Source organism: Corvus cornix, chromosome 4 (genome assembly GCF_000738735.6).
Source record: "Corvus cornix cornix isolate S_Up_H32 chromosome 4, ASM73873v5, whole genome shotgun sequence".
Taxonomy (NCBI): Eukaryota; Metazoa; Chordata; class Aves; order Passeriformes; family Corvidae; genus Corvus; species Corvus cornix.
The window spans coordinates 62,314,850-62,331,864 of NC_046334.1; the positions used below are offsets into that span (position 1 = coordinate 62,314,850).

Here is a 17,015-nt window from a genome sequence, read left to right on the forward strand (position 1 = left end):
ATATTTTCATCAAAATAATTCATGGACTAGTAGCTTTTATTTTGTTCTAAATTCTGTAAGAACAAAAGTTACTGCAACCCAGCGTTATACTTAACAATATTTGGGGAAAATTACTTGCTAATGTTGGATTGAATAATGGCCTAACTCAGTGCAAAAAGAAGAATTTTTGTGTGTCTGAAATATTGATGTTCCTCTTCAGAGGAAATAGTTAATGTAGTGTAAGTTTCAAACCTGTTAAAATCGCTTGTAAATCACATTTCAGCTTCTGAGAGTGTTTCCCAAACCAGGTTATTTAGATTACAGTGTAAACCCAGTAGGCACAATAACCATGGTACCGCAGACCATAGCCCCTTTTAAAAGGCCAATAAGAGGTTACATAAAAGGACTGCTTTTATTTATGTCAGGTAGAATCAAAATCTTCCTTGTGGGTAATTGTATTTTTTCCAAAGGGCTATTTTTTTGTAATATCTTATAGAATAACAACTTTGGATGCTGCTGGGAACTTTATGACATCTCCAAACTGCAGAACTCCTGCATACATGTTTTGCTGTCTTGAATGCCCATTGTTGTGTTCCTTTTGGCTTCCTGGGTGATGATGGAAACAGGAAGATAGTCTAATTTAAACTTACTCTAAACCAGGTGAATATTAACAGGTGTTAGATATTAGGTAGAGCCATCTGGATTTTTGTAACTGTTGATCCTGCTAGGAATGTCAACCTCACCTTTAACAACATCAGTAACAGTCAACATTACATGTATTTTGTGGAGCTTATTGTGTCACACACAGCAGCAGACTCCTGTCAGTTCCTGTTCTCTTTGAGTATCTTATTGGGCGGAGGTACTTCTCTGTGCTTTGAATTCTTATCTGCTGACTTTCTCTTACTACAACACTTATAAAAGGTAAGTAAAACGTCATTATGTAGGAGAATAGCTGATTTCTGAAGGCAAATTCTAGGTTTTCTTCACAGCTCAGTTATGAAATGGTTGTTCTGCTCTCTGCCTGAGAAAGAACATGTCTGAGATTAGATTGAGGAAACATGGTGAAAAAGCATTGGAAAAGCAAACTGCTGCTTCTTCTATTCCAATCTAATTTAGATATCAGCTAATCTAGATGTACACATTACAGTAGCACATGTAATGCTTTTGCTGTCATCTCTGTGGACACAGATGTTAGCAGAGCAAGTCAAAGCATTGCAGTGTCGCTGCCAACCTGTGACCTTGGAGTCAAGACCTGGTACTGCCCTGGTCTCTCCCACTGAAGTTTAGTGGGTGAAGTTGGTTTTTTAAATTTCTTTTCTTACAGTTTCCTATTGTAGTCCAAAGCACAGGAACAGGATGCTTTCAGTGTCACTCTAAAGCCCATATTTAATACATTTTTAGGACAGATCTGTTAATATAATTGGATAAGAGGAACTGAAGGGTTAGGAATCCTTGTTTTGTAAGAATCTGTTATCACCTTGTCCATATTTACAGGAGGAGAAGACAGAAAAAGGTTGATGTGACTTTTTCATTCAGAATAGACTTTGCGTCATTTTGAGCCCTTGTCACAGAGTGAGTGCCTGAAGCTTTGGTACTCTAACTATGCTTCCATTTCAGTTTCTATTTCAAATAAATAAGCTTTACAAACTTAGCCAACAACTGAGATTTTTAAACACTTTATTTACTTTTGTTTGGGGCCTTGAGCTGTATTTTGCTATATAATTCTCTCAAAATGTGAGAGCCACAATTAAGGTAGCATAGGCTATTAACTTTAGTTCTGCTAAGTGGAATCTGAATGAAGAATTTCTAATTGTGACAAGAGAGAACTGCTTTTCAAATATGTGAGTAGGAAAGAGAGTATTAGCTAAAGAATTATAAAATTTTGCAAGTATCCCAGATTAATTTGATCTTTAATTAAGATGACAATAAAGAGTTGAATGATGTAAAAGCTATCCTCTACAGTGTCATATGTTTTTCTTTAAACAATTCTGTTCACTGTCCACCTTGTATTTGCTTCTGCATAAGGCATCAGGCTAGGCACTAAATTTGCAATGTTTTCCAAATAGCATACATGTTAAAAGGTTGTTCTTGGACAGGAATTTATCAAATAGATGGGAAAAAACGTTGGATGTAATTCACAAATATCATGGAGCCATTGAACTTCTGGAAAAAGAGGAAACACTCTCATTCTGCTCCTCCCTAGCACTTCTCAGAACCTAAGCATTCATTTCCGTTCTTGTTCCCCAAAAGAGCTAAAACCAAGATGTTTTGGCATTAAAGAATGAATGGCAATTATTAGCTTATGGGAGCAGGAAACAACGCAAAAATATATTTCGGTTCAATTTCAACTAAATTGTTTCCTCCCTTCATTTTTCACTTTGGCAGCCAAAAAAAAAAGAAAAACCCAAAAACCCAAAACCAAAAAACCCAGCCCAACCAAGAAACCCTACTCTTCTCTTTAGTGCATTAAGTATATGCATGTGTTTGTAGTTTAAGGCATTTAAATCATAAATGTCTCAGTGTATTTGCACATGATCTCCTGTACACACAAGCACTTTTTATGTGCAATTGCTTTATGTAGGCAGGTGTCTACTTCTGCACATGGAAACATTCATCATTTCTGTAGTTGCAATTTAGGAAGGCCACTGAAATGTGACCTCTGTTATGTTCTTTCGGGGAATTAGAAAAATATGCTGAATTATAATCTTGATGTGCAACAGACTGCAGCTTGAATCTCACATTACTTTCATCCATTTTACCAGAAGGAACCCTCTGACTAATCTAGATTTTTGTTGGTTTTACAGTGGTATAAAGGGAGCAAAGACAACTATTGGAAGGAAAGTGCATCTAATAATGATTCACTTGTCATTTTCTCTTTTAAAAATAGTAAGCTTTAAATATCACTGTAGCACACGGTCATGGCTAACTGTCTTTGCCAACCCATATCCCCTAGGAAAATCTTTCATTAATAGCATTATTCCTGTGAGTTAAGGAGAGCACTACCTGTTGGCAGTCGCTGCAGTAAAGTACATCCTTCCATGCCACGATCTCATCATTTTACTCCTCAGCTAAGCAATTTCTGCACAGATTTTGGCATGTGTCTTGCTGTATGTTCAAAGACACTGTAATGATATGAACTACAGCAGCCAGAACAAAAATAAGATTGTCACATTTATTTGGTTTCCAGGGATATTGGCATCATTTGTAGTGAAGGTCTAGGTGAAGCAAAGGACTCACCTCTTTGAACTCACAATAAATTGACAAGAGACTTCTAACTAATCCTTTTATGTAGAAGACAACAGATAAAAATGATGGGTTTTTAATGTAAATGGCCTTTGATATCTAGTGAACTGTAAGGTAGAATAAATATTTAATCTGAAATTGCAATTGTATTATAAAAATTACCAGGGAGGTCTGAGAGTTAAAAAATATTTTAACAATACAATAAGTTCACTGATCATTGTATTTCCTTCTAATATGATTTACTAATGGAAAGGAGGCCTCATATGGAACAAGGTATAAATATCATTTTTTGACAAAGCTCTGTGACTGCTTCCATTTAAAAGAATAGGAGACAGAAAGAATTGTTAAAATAATTAAGTAGCATCTCTGATAGTGTGGTTTCCTTTCCCAGCTTGATCATATACTCACTGTTAGCTATTGAGGCTTAGATCTGTAAAGAATTTCAGGTACATGCTTGTACAGCTTTGCTTAGGTTCTGTCCAGAGGAATTTAGACATATTAGCTGAGACAGAGCCCTTGAGATTTCCCATATCACCTGTATGTGGGGCCCTCAATTGACCCTGATTCAAATCCTAGGTTTTACTGTCTGTAGCTCTATACTTTTGAAGTCACTTTCAAAAAATCTAGAGGCTCTGCTCCACCCCAAAGTGGCATATGAAGTTAGCAGAATGTGCCAACAGGGCAGTACAGCACTGTGCAGACAGTCTGCTACAGTGTCCTGTTTTGAACATCACAGCTGATGGCAAACTCATATAGAGGAGAACAAAAGCCAGTGCAGCGCATTGAAAGCTAGGGCAGTGAGTCTAGAATGAAAGAGGCTTCTGATTTCAAACAAAAGTAACTTTGCATCACACCATTGTCATCGCTAGTCCTCAGTACAACTGCAAAACTTGCACAGTTTTAGTTGCTACATTAAACATCTGAATAAATTCCTCATGTGAGCTTTGTGACCTTGGTGGGAAAATACTGCAGGATTACTCCTACCACTCTCAGGTCTTTGAGTGTTCTCAGGTATTCATGAGTAAAGCCAAACACAGGAGATGACACAGCTACTACTGCTCATCTGAGCAAGGAGAATCTGTTGAATAGGTGCTCTTGTCTATTGAACAGAATTTACTGGAAAAGATGATCATTGCATATAATTTCTGTTAAATTAACTCTGCCTGATTATGAGCATTATCAGGAACAGAAATAACCAGCAATCCTCTAGCAAATAGTTTAAATGAGTTAGCTTAAAAACGGCATTAAACTGTCTTATCTATCAAATGATGTAATCAAATTAAAAAATTATGTGCTCATAAATGATCTAGGAACAAATGTAGAAAGTTGTTATGGCAACTGAAACACTGAAGTTAAAATTATGGATCCTAAATTCTTGCAAATAAAAGTAAATTAATTTCCAAGGTAATTGGAAGTTCTTCGAAAAATTATTTATCACAGCATCATCTTTTATAGTTTCAACCGAATTGACTTGATGGCTTTCTAATGAAATACAGTTAATCAAGAGGAAGGTTTTAGTAGCTTATGAGTTTCTATCATCTTGATATATAACTTCTAGTCATCAGTTACACTTGCTGCACCATTCCAGTTTTTTCATTCATATGATTTTATTCATCATATATATGTTTTGCACCTGAGCAATTATATTGTGATTGCTGTTATGCATTGCTTTATTGTAGCCCATATTTTTGTCTAATCCATTGAATCCTACTTAATACATGCTTTTGTTACTTTTAAAAAATACTTCTTTTTTATTCTAGTGATCTTTAGCAGTACATTTAAATGTGCTCATCCAAGGTGTCTGCAACACGTGCTACTGCAGCAACAGCATTAATAATCATTAAGCCTTTTTTTCAAACAGTTTGCTAAAGTGGATGCATGCGGGTGCTGGATTCCTAGGGAAATTTGCCCTAGGAATTAAAAGGCTTTATGGCTGCATTTTTAATGGGGTTTGTGACTGTACTGGGGCATTTTCTTGAATCTTTGGGATTTTAGTTAAACCAGAGAATGTTGGGATCACTGGTGTCATTACTGTGCTCTGTGAGAACATGGTCTTCAGTCTGTAGAATCAGAAGAGCCATAATGGAAATGAGATTTTTGGGGTTTTTTGTTGGTTTCTTTATTTTTTTTTCCAAGAGGCTGGACCAACATGCAGAAAAGTTATTTCAGTCTTCTGCTGAAATCCACTGGAGAGAATGTTACAGTTCACCCCTTGAAGCAGTGACTTTTCTGTATGCATACATGGTTTGTACCTATCTTCCATATTATCCTGGTAGATTTTTCATAATTTCTAGAGTAATTTCTATACTTTTTCTGTCATTATAGGGTGTGGAACTGGGCAATATTTATCTAATCTCTATCTATAATCCTGATATTTTCTAATTTCTCACTCTAGAGAAGGAGAGTAAACAACTTCAATATCTTTTATCATTATTTTTATAGAATTCTGGAATGATAAAATTTTTGAGGTCAGAAGTGACCTCTGTAGGTGATCTGGTCAAACCCCTTTGCTCATACAGACCCACCCAGAGCCAACTACACAGAGCTGTTCCCAGATGGCTTTTGAGTATTGCCAATGGTAGAGACTCACAACCTCTCTGGGCACCTGTATGAGTGCACCCTCACAGCAGAAATGTTGATTCCTGATGTTCAGAGAAAACCTCCTGTGTTTCCTATTGAGTCTGTTGCCTCTGCTCCTGTCCTGGGCACCACTGAAGACCTGTCTCCAATCCTAGCAAAGAATCTTCTTTGTACCTTCCCTTCAGGTATTTATAGACATCGACAGTTCCCCCTGGGCCTTCTCTTCTCCAGACAGAACAGTGCCACTTCTCTCAACCTCTCCTCTTATGAGAGATGCTCCAGCCCTTTCATCACCTTCACAGCCTTTTGCTGGACTCCCTCCAGTCTTTCCATCTCTCTTGTATTGGGGAGCCCAGAATTGGATCCACTACTTCACATGTAGACTCACCAGTACTGAGGAGAAGGAATTAGAGAATAGTGTGGCTGTATCTTTTAAGTTTATCTTGGTTCTTCCTCTTTCTTGCCCTTCCTCCAGGTCTCTTTGAAGACAGCTCTTTACCCTACAACAAGACTCGGAAAACATTTTTTTGTACTTCTCAGCTTTATCTTTTCCAGCAAAAAGCCCAATTCTTTCAATCTTTCTTCATTTGTTACATTTTCTAAGCAGCTTATGAGTCATTTTGCCCTTCTTCAAATTCATTTTTAGTGGGTCTGTAAATATGCATATAACATCCAAAATTAGACACAATATTCTTCCAGAGGCTTCACCAGTGTCAAGTTTATCAAAATTTTTACCTCCATGTCTGCTGTTTTCCAGTTCTAAATACAACCTAGAATTGGTCTTTCTTATTTTGCAGCAACACTGCATTCTTTTTCTAATTCCACAGAATACCCTGTCTTTTATTTGATATCTGAAAGTTATTTTCCATTTTGGTTTTCCACCTTTGTTGTGGGTTTGGTTTTTTTTTTTTTCCCAAGGAGTACTTTTTGCACTTCGTTCTGGAGTATTTTGTCATATTGATTTCTGAACCTTGCTTCCACCAGTCAATGTCCACTACCTCCCTTATGTGTTATCTGCAAAAGTTTTTGTCTTTCTTATTTGAGCATGAGTGTTAATGAAAATATTGACTGTGGAGCCATCATATCTTTATGATACATATCTCCAAATATTCTTTATTTGATAACTACCTTTTGAAAATGGATTATTCTAATTCAATATGTATTCACATTCCTCTTCACAGTAATTTTATCTGTACTGATGTTTTCTTTTTTACTTTGAGACAATGTCAGCTAGAAATGTGTAACAGTTTTAACAAAGGTCAAAATATGCTAGATTTTTTCCTTTCCTTTATCCACTAAGCCAGTTACCCTGTAAAAGGAGAAAATTACATCAGTTTGGCATGATTTGGTTTTGATAAATCTGTAGTAGCTGTTTGTTATCATTTTAATTATCTCCAAGGTGCTTAGAAGTGGATAGCTCAATAATTTGTTTGGTATCTTTGTGGATATCAAAATTAATTCTCTAACCCTCTGAGCTCTGTTTTGCTGTTTTATATCTCTGGTTATATATACACATATAAATGTGTATGTGTGGTTGTGTGTGCATATTTATATATATAAGCAATATGTTTCCCTTGCCATAGTTATTTGGAATCACCCTCATGAGGTTTCAAAGATCATTAATAATAGTTCAGAGATTATGTTTTCAGGAGAATGTCATTATTCTGTTCTACCTTGAACTCAAAACACCATCTCCTTTCTTCCTCTTTCCTTGACTGAGACAGCTAACATGAATGGAGAAAATTTCATTTGTTCTCTTGAAAATACTTTTCTTGAGGCAGGAGTGAAGCTTTAACAGGACTTGGCTACTTGCACTTGAAAGTATTTTTTTATAAATGAGTTAATAAAAGCAATGTAGTAAATTTGTAAAGTTTTGTGATGTCCAGAGAAGCATTCACTGAGGTAGGTAGTTGCATAAACACGTGGTGAAGTCTGCCTTATGTTAGTGCCTTGTATGGAGAAACAAAGACTTTAGAAAAGAGGTACAGGTATTTCTCATGTAAAAGACACTTCATGTCTGTCAGCAAACCCAGTCATATTGAAACAGGCATTGTGGAAAAAGCAAGAGACCACCTACGCAGTCACTTTATTGAGTATGTAACTACCAGTGAATAAGATTATATGGTGACAGCAGCTCTCAGGATCCAGCTGAACCAGAAAAAGGAACCAAACCCTGAGGCTCAATGAGAGAAGTGGGACCACACACCTATGTGCACATACAGCCAGAGGACTGAGCCACATTTTTTAGTCTGTGTGTGTTGCTTCTACTTCTGAGCCATGGGTACATTTAGAAGGAAAGGAATTAGATGATCCAAGTCCTTTAATCTCAGAGCCTTACAAGAAAACAGTAAGACATAAAAAATAAATGCATGTGTTTCTGTTTAATTAAGTACACTGCTGCTGGTGTGGTTTCCTGTGAGCATGGGTTGTTCAGTCCTTATAATGTGAGCAGTGTGGGCAATAACCTCTTGATAACTAAATCTCTCTGTTGTGGAGAGAAGCAAAGACACCAGAAAGAAAAGGGGGAAATTACTGTACATCTTTAGCCCCTGTGAACTATTTTTCAGCCTCTTTGGTAGATTTTAGAGCACTAAGCCATTTTCCAGTGAAGATGCTTAGTGTGATGGTGTTGCCTCTGTGCTGTAGAGAATCAACCACTTCTGGTCTACCCTGGTTCCATGCTGAACCTGGTATTCAGGACAAGAGAAATGACTGGGCACAGCAGAATGCTTTTAGTAAAACTGTACCATTCCTGCTGTGTCTGGATTTGAACAAAACTGAGGGCAAAACAAAAGGAACAAATTTGGAGAATGATACTAAAGCTTGGAATAAGACCTCTGTGCAGTGTGAACTGCACAGAAATTGTTGGCTTCAGAATTAACCTTAAATTCTTTGGCAAGTAAGTCACGAGTGTGATACAAACCACAAATACATTTTACTTTTGCCCAAATAGAGTCTTCATCCTTTCTAATTTGTTGCTGGATGTCATATTCACCCATTTTGTTTTGGAAATAAAGATTCTGACTTAGAAAATGTTGGCTGCTTTGAAACTGCAGCTTGGTTTTTAAAGCAATGAGATTTCCTTTTTTTTTTTCTCCCTCTACAAAAATTTTATGGTTTGTGACTGGTTTCTGTGATACACTGAAGTGTCTGAAATGAAGAAGAGACTCTGACTTCTCCAGCACAATGTGTAGATGTAGTGTATTCCTTAGAAATTAATGCAGTATCATGATAATGCAGTGAGTTTAACCATAGCACATTGCTATCTGAAGGCTGTAGAAATTAACACAAAGTCCCACAACAAAAACAACTGAAGAAATTGCAAGTCTTAAGGAATGAGTGACAGAGCTGGAAACTGACTCTGGTGGTCCTGGATTCTGCTCCCTGATCCTAATTTCCTGTCAAAATCTGAGAGCTCTGTCTGTTTCACATAGCAAGATAATAGACAAAAATTTTTGATTCCAAGTTAGAAAATATTATTTCCAATGAAATTTCTGGAGAGTTTTCTAGAAAAAAAATCTTTAAATATGAGTTATATCTCTTCATTGTACAGTTTCATACAATTGACAAATGTTTCCTAACTTGACTTGTTGTACATAAAAGAGGAATAAAAGTGAAAGAAAAATTAACCAGGGACCTTTTAGCAGAGAACTATGACTGTGGATAGGAAAAGATAGGACTGAAATTTTGAATCTCAGATGTATGGTATTTCTTTGCAGTAAGAGTTTACTTTTGGCCTTTTGTTCAGAGTCTTTGGACATATCAGCTACCGTTCGGACTGGGAACTGGTGAAGGTGGACTTCAGACCATCTTTCCCCAGGGAGTGCACTGATGAAGACTATGAGTCTTGGGAGCTCACAAATCTGCAGGTATTCATGGTTTTATGTTAATTAACAAAACTTTTCCGTAGCTTTCAGATTCATATGGAGCTGTGTACTGAGAAAATATTTCCAAATTGAATTTGGATGCTACATCCCCAGCTTAGTCTCCGTATGCTGTTTTCACAAGAATTTAAAGTGGGAGAGGATTTTGTGTTCCCTTTGGTTGTGTGATCTGTGTCCCAAAAAAGGCAGAAGTATATCTGGGGGTCTGCCATAATAATAGGTGGTCCTGCTGGATTGGGAAGCATGTTCCATAAACTGAAGTGTGTAATATTGATTGAAACAATTTCAACATGCAATCGTGTTCTGCCAACTTCCTGACCACATACCATACTCATATATAAATTGTCATAAGTAAAGTCCTTTCCAGAAGTAATTTAGGATCTCAGTCGACCAATCACATAATGGAGTCCAGTTGTTTTGGGTAATACCCTTTCTGCAGTAATGTACTAAGGCTGTCTAATCCTGATGCTCTGTCCAAATCCACTTTTGGAAAGCTAAATTTTCTGTGCAATGTACTGATTAAAGAGACCAATATGAGGTGGTTTTTTTTGTTAAATGGAATGTGTCATATTTATTCATAATCATTCTGATTATTATGTTCTGCTTCTTCCAGCAGGGTTGGTTTATTTTTTGCATATGACTCAATGTTACTTCAGCTCTCATTTGCTAGTTCTCATGCCTAATTTTACACCTCTTGTTTGGAACTGCTGTGTGCTTACAAAGAATGTTATGCATATCTGAGCCTAAAGAGTAATAGTATCTTGGGATATTGGCATTGAAATGTCTTTCAGAAATTAGAAACTACTAAAGTGACTTTGACAGAGTACTTGCAGCTGCCAAATTATCAGTGCAGTGTGTATGGAGAGAGTTCATTCTGTGTCCACATGGTGCTTCAGGTGGACAGCCGACACGAGATATGATAATTTAGAGAAATTCAGCCATCTGCAGCCAGATGAAATTTTTAAATGGCCATTCGGAATTTTGTACACAGGTTGGGCACACAGGAAACATAAATTGCAGTTGAATTTTCATGTGCATCTTCAGATTGGTGTCCTGGAAATATAGCCTATGTTACAACTCTGTAATGACCTGTTAGTGGACAGCAGTGGATATGAGGGCTTTCTATACCTATATATCTGAGTATCAGAGAGTTGATAAAGTTTGTAGTCTTGGCAGCAAGACCAGCCGTTCTTGGGACAACACAAGGCCTGTGTGGTAGAGGTTCTGTTGCAATAAGTCCAGTGCTTTGATATTCAGGGTGATCGTTGCATCATGGGCCAGCAGAGAAGCTTTCGAAAGAGGAAGATCTCATCATGGTGCATTAAAGGGAAAAGTTTCACATCAGCTCTCACATCCAAAGTTTGTGAATGTGTGAACACTGATTTCTTATGGTGAGTCTGTCTGTGGGCCTTTTGACTTATTGCTAATAAATAGTTACTTCGAGTTTGAGATGGGTTTATTTTCTGCCTTTTGCCCCTTTTCCTACATAGCCTTATTAGCAAATAGGCAATCTGTTATTGCATAACAGGTTTCTTTTGCATTTGTATTTGTTTAAAAACATTGCCATGTTTAAGTATTTGTTTCACCTGACTGAACAAATCCTGGTGTTTTTCTCTATTGATCAAGACTTGAAAAATGACCATTGAATTAATTTTAAAGGCAAGCAAACCCTTTCTACTAAAAAAAAAAAAAAACAAAAAAGAAAAAAAAGGAAAATAAATGTTTGGTCTGAGTGCCAAAGGAAACCTTTAAAAAATGTAAGTTAGCAAGGGAGGTAATTTTGCAGAATTGACAAAGTAATTGCAACCAGTTTTCCCCCCAAGTGTACAGAACTCCCGTTGAAATTAGAACAGATTTGGCTTTGTCAACTTGTATGTTCATCTGGTAGAATAACACTGAAAAAATATATTGACTTTCAAAAATGTAGTCTCATTCACCCCAAATTGGACTGCAGAGTGAAGTGGCAATAGTAACACATTTGGTGTTGATGTTTTTCAGTGATTATGGGTTTGAGCGCTCTGCACCTCTGAAGTCAGAGTCGAGCAAATGCTTTGCTGACTTTTGGTTTAACCCAGAAGCACCTCCTGAAGACTGTGTGTTGGGGCAGGCATACACCAGCAGCACTGGGTAAGCTGATTTTGCATTTCAGTGGCTTGATGAGGTTTCCAGAGAGGGGGAGAATATTGCAACCAGCAGCCTCAAAAGTGGTTTGGAAGAAATTCACATTTGAGCACTTAAATGAAGTCTACAGGAGGGCTGGAGAGGAACTTTTCACAAGGGAACATAGTGATAGGACAAGGGGGAATGTCCTTAAACTGAAGGAGGGAAGGTTTAGATTAGATATTAGGAAAAAATTCTTTGCTGTGACACTGGTGAGACACTGGCACAGGTTGCCCAGAGAAGCCATGGTTTCCCCATCCGTGGAAGTGTTCAAGGCCAGGTTGGATGGGGCTTTGAGAAACCTGGTTTAGTGGAAGGTGTCCCTGTCCATGACAGGGGGATTGGAAATAGATGATTTTTAAGGTCCCTTCCAACCCAAACCAGTCTATGATTCTATGAAATGTAAATAAGACAAACTGTAACAACTGAGAAATGGAAAAGTTCTGATTCTGACTTAGAGCATGAGCAGAAGCTTCCTACAGACTGAGAAAGAAAAATATTACTTTGCGTGTTCACAGCGATTCAAAACCTAATCCATTTGAGAAGAGGGGGAGCTGTCTTTTCAGAATTTTAATTTTTTTTGTAATATTTTTTATCTATTATTACACTTATGATAGGAATGTTCATTCAGAGCCTTTTCTTTTAGCTCATTGCTTGAGTTTAGAGTAATTTTCAGTTTGGATCCAATGAATTAATCTGAGGAACTGGCAACATCTCACAGAATTTCCAAGTTTCTCACTTCCATAAGGGTAAGGAGTTCTGTGGAGAATAGATTCTTTTCCTGACCATATGGGACACTAAGAATCAAAGGAAAGCTTTAGTAACTATAAACAATACTGCATAGAATATGCACTACAATGTAGTCTGACGTCTGTGCTGAGAATAACTTGCAGCTGGCATCTATTCTGGCTTATCATAACACCATCACAGTCAGTTGTGGATATGAGAACCAAATGCTGAAACGTCCAATCTGGCAGTAGAATCACAGTCTCTGTGTATATTTACCTAACTGAGGAAAATGCTGCCTTTTAGGTTTTGGCTGACAGCTGTGATATAAGTAATATATATAGATACTTATAAGATATACAGAATGGGAATTCAAAAGACTGAAATATGACTCTGATATTAAAGGACGTTTAAAAAGAATATACCTGTGTGAAAGTGATCTGTAAACAATTACTGTACACATCCAACTATTTTATTATTAGCACTGTAAAGGTGTTAGTCCTTTCACTCTTTTATATTGTTATATTAAACAAATGCTTTAAGTGTTTTAAGAAATGAAGAGATTTGAAAGCAGCAGTTAAGCAATTGGTTGCAGGTTAATGCAGAAAATGTTTGGTCTAATTTCTTCCTGATCTTTGGGGTTTGAACCGAGAGCATTGAAGACTCGAATGCTAGAAAAGGGGATGGCAGAGAAAACAGCAGACTGTCTAGCTCCTGGAGGGCTATTCAGGCATGTTTCTAAGTCGGAAAACACAGACTTCAAGGGCATGCAAGTGAAATTCTCATCATGCTCCACACCCTTTCTTCAGCAGGTTTCCCCTAGTAAAGGCAAAGTCCCCAGTCAAAGTGCTTGCATTGTGAGTTGGCCTTGATCATTTGCAATCTTCTTTGTTTGTGAACCCAAGGAAAATGCAGTAGCTGCAATCAGACATGCATTTGGTGCCTTTGCTGCAATTCATTGTGTCCACTGCTTACTGTTTTTGCAGGTACAGGAAAGTTGTTTCTAATGTGTGTGAAGGTGGAGTAGACCTGCAGCAGAACTTAGCACACCATATGTGTCCATTGATTGCTCCCAAGGGACTTCAGATCAGCATCAGAGAAGAAAGTCTGGCTGTTAGGCCTGGGGAAGACATCACCTTCATTGTCCGACAAGAGCAGGTAGTAATGAACGTTGGCTACATGGAAGTTGAATCACTGATTTTAGGGTTAGTTTCATTCCTACCTGCTTTGCTGCTGAATGAAGATTAATTTGTGCTTAAGGCAAAGATTAATAGCTTTCTAAATACTGAAACTTGCTTTCAAGTGAATAAGACAAGCCAGGAAACTCAGTGAACCTCCAAATTCTACCCGCAGAACAGGAATTGTCTCCTCAGCAGAAAAAGCACTGGCTGCTTGGAAAGTCAGAGTAACTGGATTACCAAAGTCTTCTTGGACTGAAAATTTCAACTGCTGTATCAGAGAACAGAAATGCAGAGAACATTTAATATTCAGGTTTAAGTGTTTTTGAGAATCAGCCTTTCAGAAAAGAATGAGGAAAAGCCTTACAGAAATCAGCAAATAGGACAGCATAAGAATATTTATTATATATTAGTTGTGTTGCCAAAGACATGAGTTTTTTTCTGTTTATCGAGAGACAATGCCCTAAGGCCCTGACCAACAGCAGTGAGTAACTTTTGGAGGAATTGTTTGCCTTGGGTCTGTTTTTTAGCATTAGGCTGTAACTGCTCTGCTCAGGTTACCGGAGTATTGTCCATCCTGACTAACCCCGCTGGTTTGCAAGAACTAGAAGAAAGTTCACACATTTTGGCAAACCTGTGCTATATAAATTGAGCACTTGGGATTTATTTCTGTAATAGAAACAAGAAGATTACATGCAGAAGACTGGGCTGCTTAATACTTCACAGGCTCTGTGTCCCAGTGCATGCAGTGCCCCAACAGTTTGTGTGGCAAGTTCTGCTGCCTTCCCTTTTTAGAGTTTGTTTGGAAATGTTTATTGTAAGCCTAGAGCATTTGGTTACAATTTGGACTCTAATGATTTTGATTGGCAGTTTGACTTTTTTCCTACTGAAGCGTTCATGTATCTCTGTGGCAATATGAAAAACATTTAAAATTATTCACAAATTTTCAGAAGTAAGGGATCTTGAAGAGAATCCTGTGCTGTGTTTTTTGGTGAAGTCTTTGCTCCATACATCAGAGGAAGACAGATTTAGAAGAAATGTAGCAGTTTGGTGCCCTCTATGGCTAAGAATGATATTTAAACTCAAATGTCCTGAGCATTGCTTAGGACTTAATCTGTAGGACAAAATCTAATGAGAATTCATAACAGTTACTGAGTTTAAGAAACAGCTCTACTACAACAAACCAAAACATACCACTTTCTTTGGTGAACAGAATTAATTTACTAGTTTCTGTGAACACATGTTATTAGGTGCAGGAATACCAGACATTAGGGAGCAAAGGAAGCAGGCTTCTGATACGTTTGGGCAGTTTTCAGCTGTCCTTAGAAATAATAATAATAATAAATAAATACATCATCATGATCATCATTTTCCCCGAATTCTGTTGGCTGAATATATGAATAAATAATGTCATTGCAATCTCCTACTTTTTATGAAAGTGGAAGCCCCGATTCCTTATAGATTTAGCTGCCTTTTCCCTTTGTCACTGTTTTGCTATCATTCCATTCTCTGTTGTTACTGGTCAGGAACTAGAAATACCTTGGTGTTTTGAAGACAGCACTCTCATCTTTACAGTGGGGAAGCTATTAGAATAAAACATTAAGAAAACCTTCCCCTACAGTCTTTCAATGCTAGTTTCTGTCTCACCTGGAAAAAATATGCATGTATATTTGTTAGCATAAGAAAGCGTGTACAAGAACTGTATGCAAGCTAATGTCATCTAAAGAGATTCCACTTACTAACACATTGCTGGCAAGGAGATATCTCTTTTGCTTTAAACTTTAATAACATATTATCTCCTCTGCTAAATTCTACTCTTCTGTTGTCAAAAGAAAGGTGTTATTTGGAAAAAAACCTATTCACAGTGAAGAGGCTTTCACAGTCCTTTATGTGTCTTGAAATATAGTGCTTAGGTATTTGATAATCCTACAGGTCCCTTATTATGGGTATTTTTTACATTATAAGCAATGTTCTTTCATATGATAAAAAGTGGAAGAAAATCATCCACACTGCAAAATGGTAAAAGGAGGGAATATAGTATGTTTTCCTTCCTTTTGTAATGGCAGGGTATGTAAATTCTAGGCATGATACCTACTGTGATTTTCAAATAACCATAGAAATGTAGACTGACAGGTTGGAAGGGACCTCAAGGATCATCTGGTCCAACATCTCTTGGCAAAAGCACAGGCTAGATAAGATGCCCAGATGTCCTGCTGAATCTTAGAAGTGTGCAGCTCTGGGTCATTTGCCAGTTTCCTGGGGAGATTATTTCAATCACTGATTGTTGGCATTGTGGAAAGAATTACATTAGTGCTGCCTTTTAGAATTAAATTTTGAAATAAAGCAATTTTCAAGTGGCTTTTGGAGAAATTGAGTGATTTTTGAATGCTTTAGTGTCAATCCTTTTCTGCTTTGATGGTCTTTCATGTCGCTTGACCAGCGTATGAGTGTATACATTCCTTTCCTAGAGGCAAGGAAGTTGTTAAAATCAATACCTGTGTTTTCACAACAAAGAGGCTTTTCTACAAAGCCTGGCCGTGTGGCCTGTCTGAATTGCATGGCTGTGATGGCCATGTGCTCTGGCAAGCAAGCAGGAACATCCACACTGCTGGAGATCAAGGAAGCAGGGCCGCTCACTCAGGCAGTGCTGAGTGAGTATTGAGAAAGTGTTGCTGCTCACAGCTAAAATGCATTTTGACTGCATCCACGTCACTAGTCCATGTGGCACAGGCCTGATTGCTCTCTAGAGCAGCCACACCATGACAACACGAGCAATGGGCATGTTTGTCCTCTGACAGTGGTATCAGTCTTGTGGTACTTTAAGCCTGAATTTAGGAACACACTGTCATTTAAAGGAGCACTTAGCAGAAGTGTGATGAATTATAAATTCCATGAGATGTTTGACATGACAGAATTATTTGGCTGGACTTTTAAACCATTTCCCAAACTCACCTCACTGATCTGCTTCATTAAGCATGCATCTAATTTTGTTTTAGAGCATGTTAGTTCTTGGCGTGCTGGTAGCTCAGTGTAACACTCTACAACTCTGTGTGAGGATCCTAGCTTGGGTCTTAAAGGCCATATGGTTGACACTCAGGAGGTGTGGCTGGAAGATGCTGTGAAGAATGTCTAAGCCAATTAATTTTATTTTAGAATTGCAAAGGCTAGAAGCTTGTGGGATGAGTAGTAAATTGCTAAAATAGCAATCTTCAGTTGCTTACAATCACAGGAGCATCACCTTTGAACCTGGGGCTGCCCAGCAACA

At 37.7% G+C, this 17,015-nt stretch overlaps 1 protein-coding gene across 6 annotated transcripts in view; it reads left to right on the plus strand.

The window, feature by feature from the left end:
- The window catches only part of SORCS2 (sortilin related VPS10 domain containing receptor 2), a 544,237-nt gene that overhangs the window by 491,264 nt on the left and 35,958 nt on the right, over positions 1–17,015 (plus strand). For all 6 annotated transcript variants that reach the window (XM_039550615.1, XM_039550614.1, XM_039550616.1 and 3 more), the window contains 4 exons: positions 9,551–9,671; positions 10,944–11,077; positions 11,685–11,813; positions 13,559–13,730. In XM_039550615.1, coding sequence (XP_039406549.1) covers positions 9,551–9,671; positions 10,944–11,077; positions 11,685–11,813; positions 13,559–13,730 — 556 coding nt within the window. The remainder of the gene's footprint in view (positions 1–9,550; positions 9,672–10,943; positions 11,078–11,684; positions 11,814–13,558; positions 13,731–17,015) is intronic.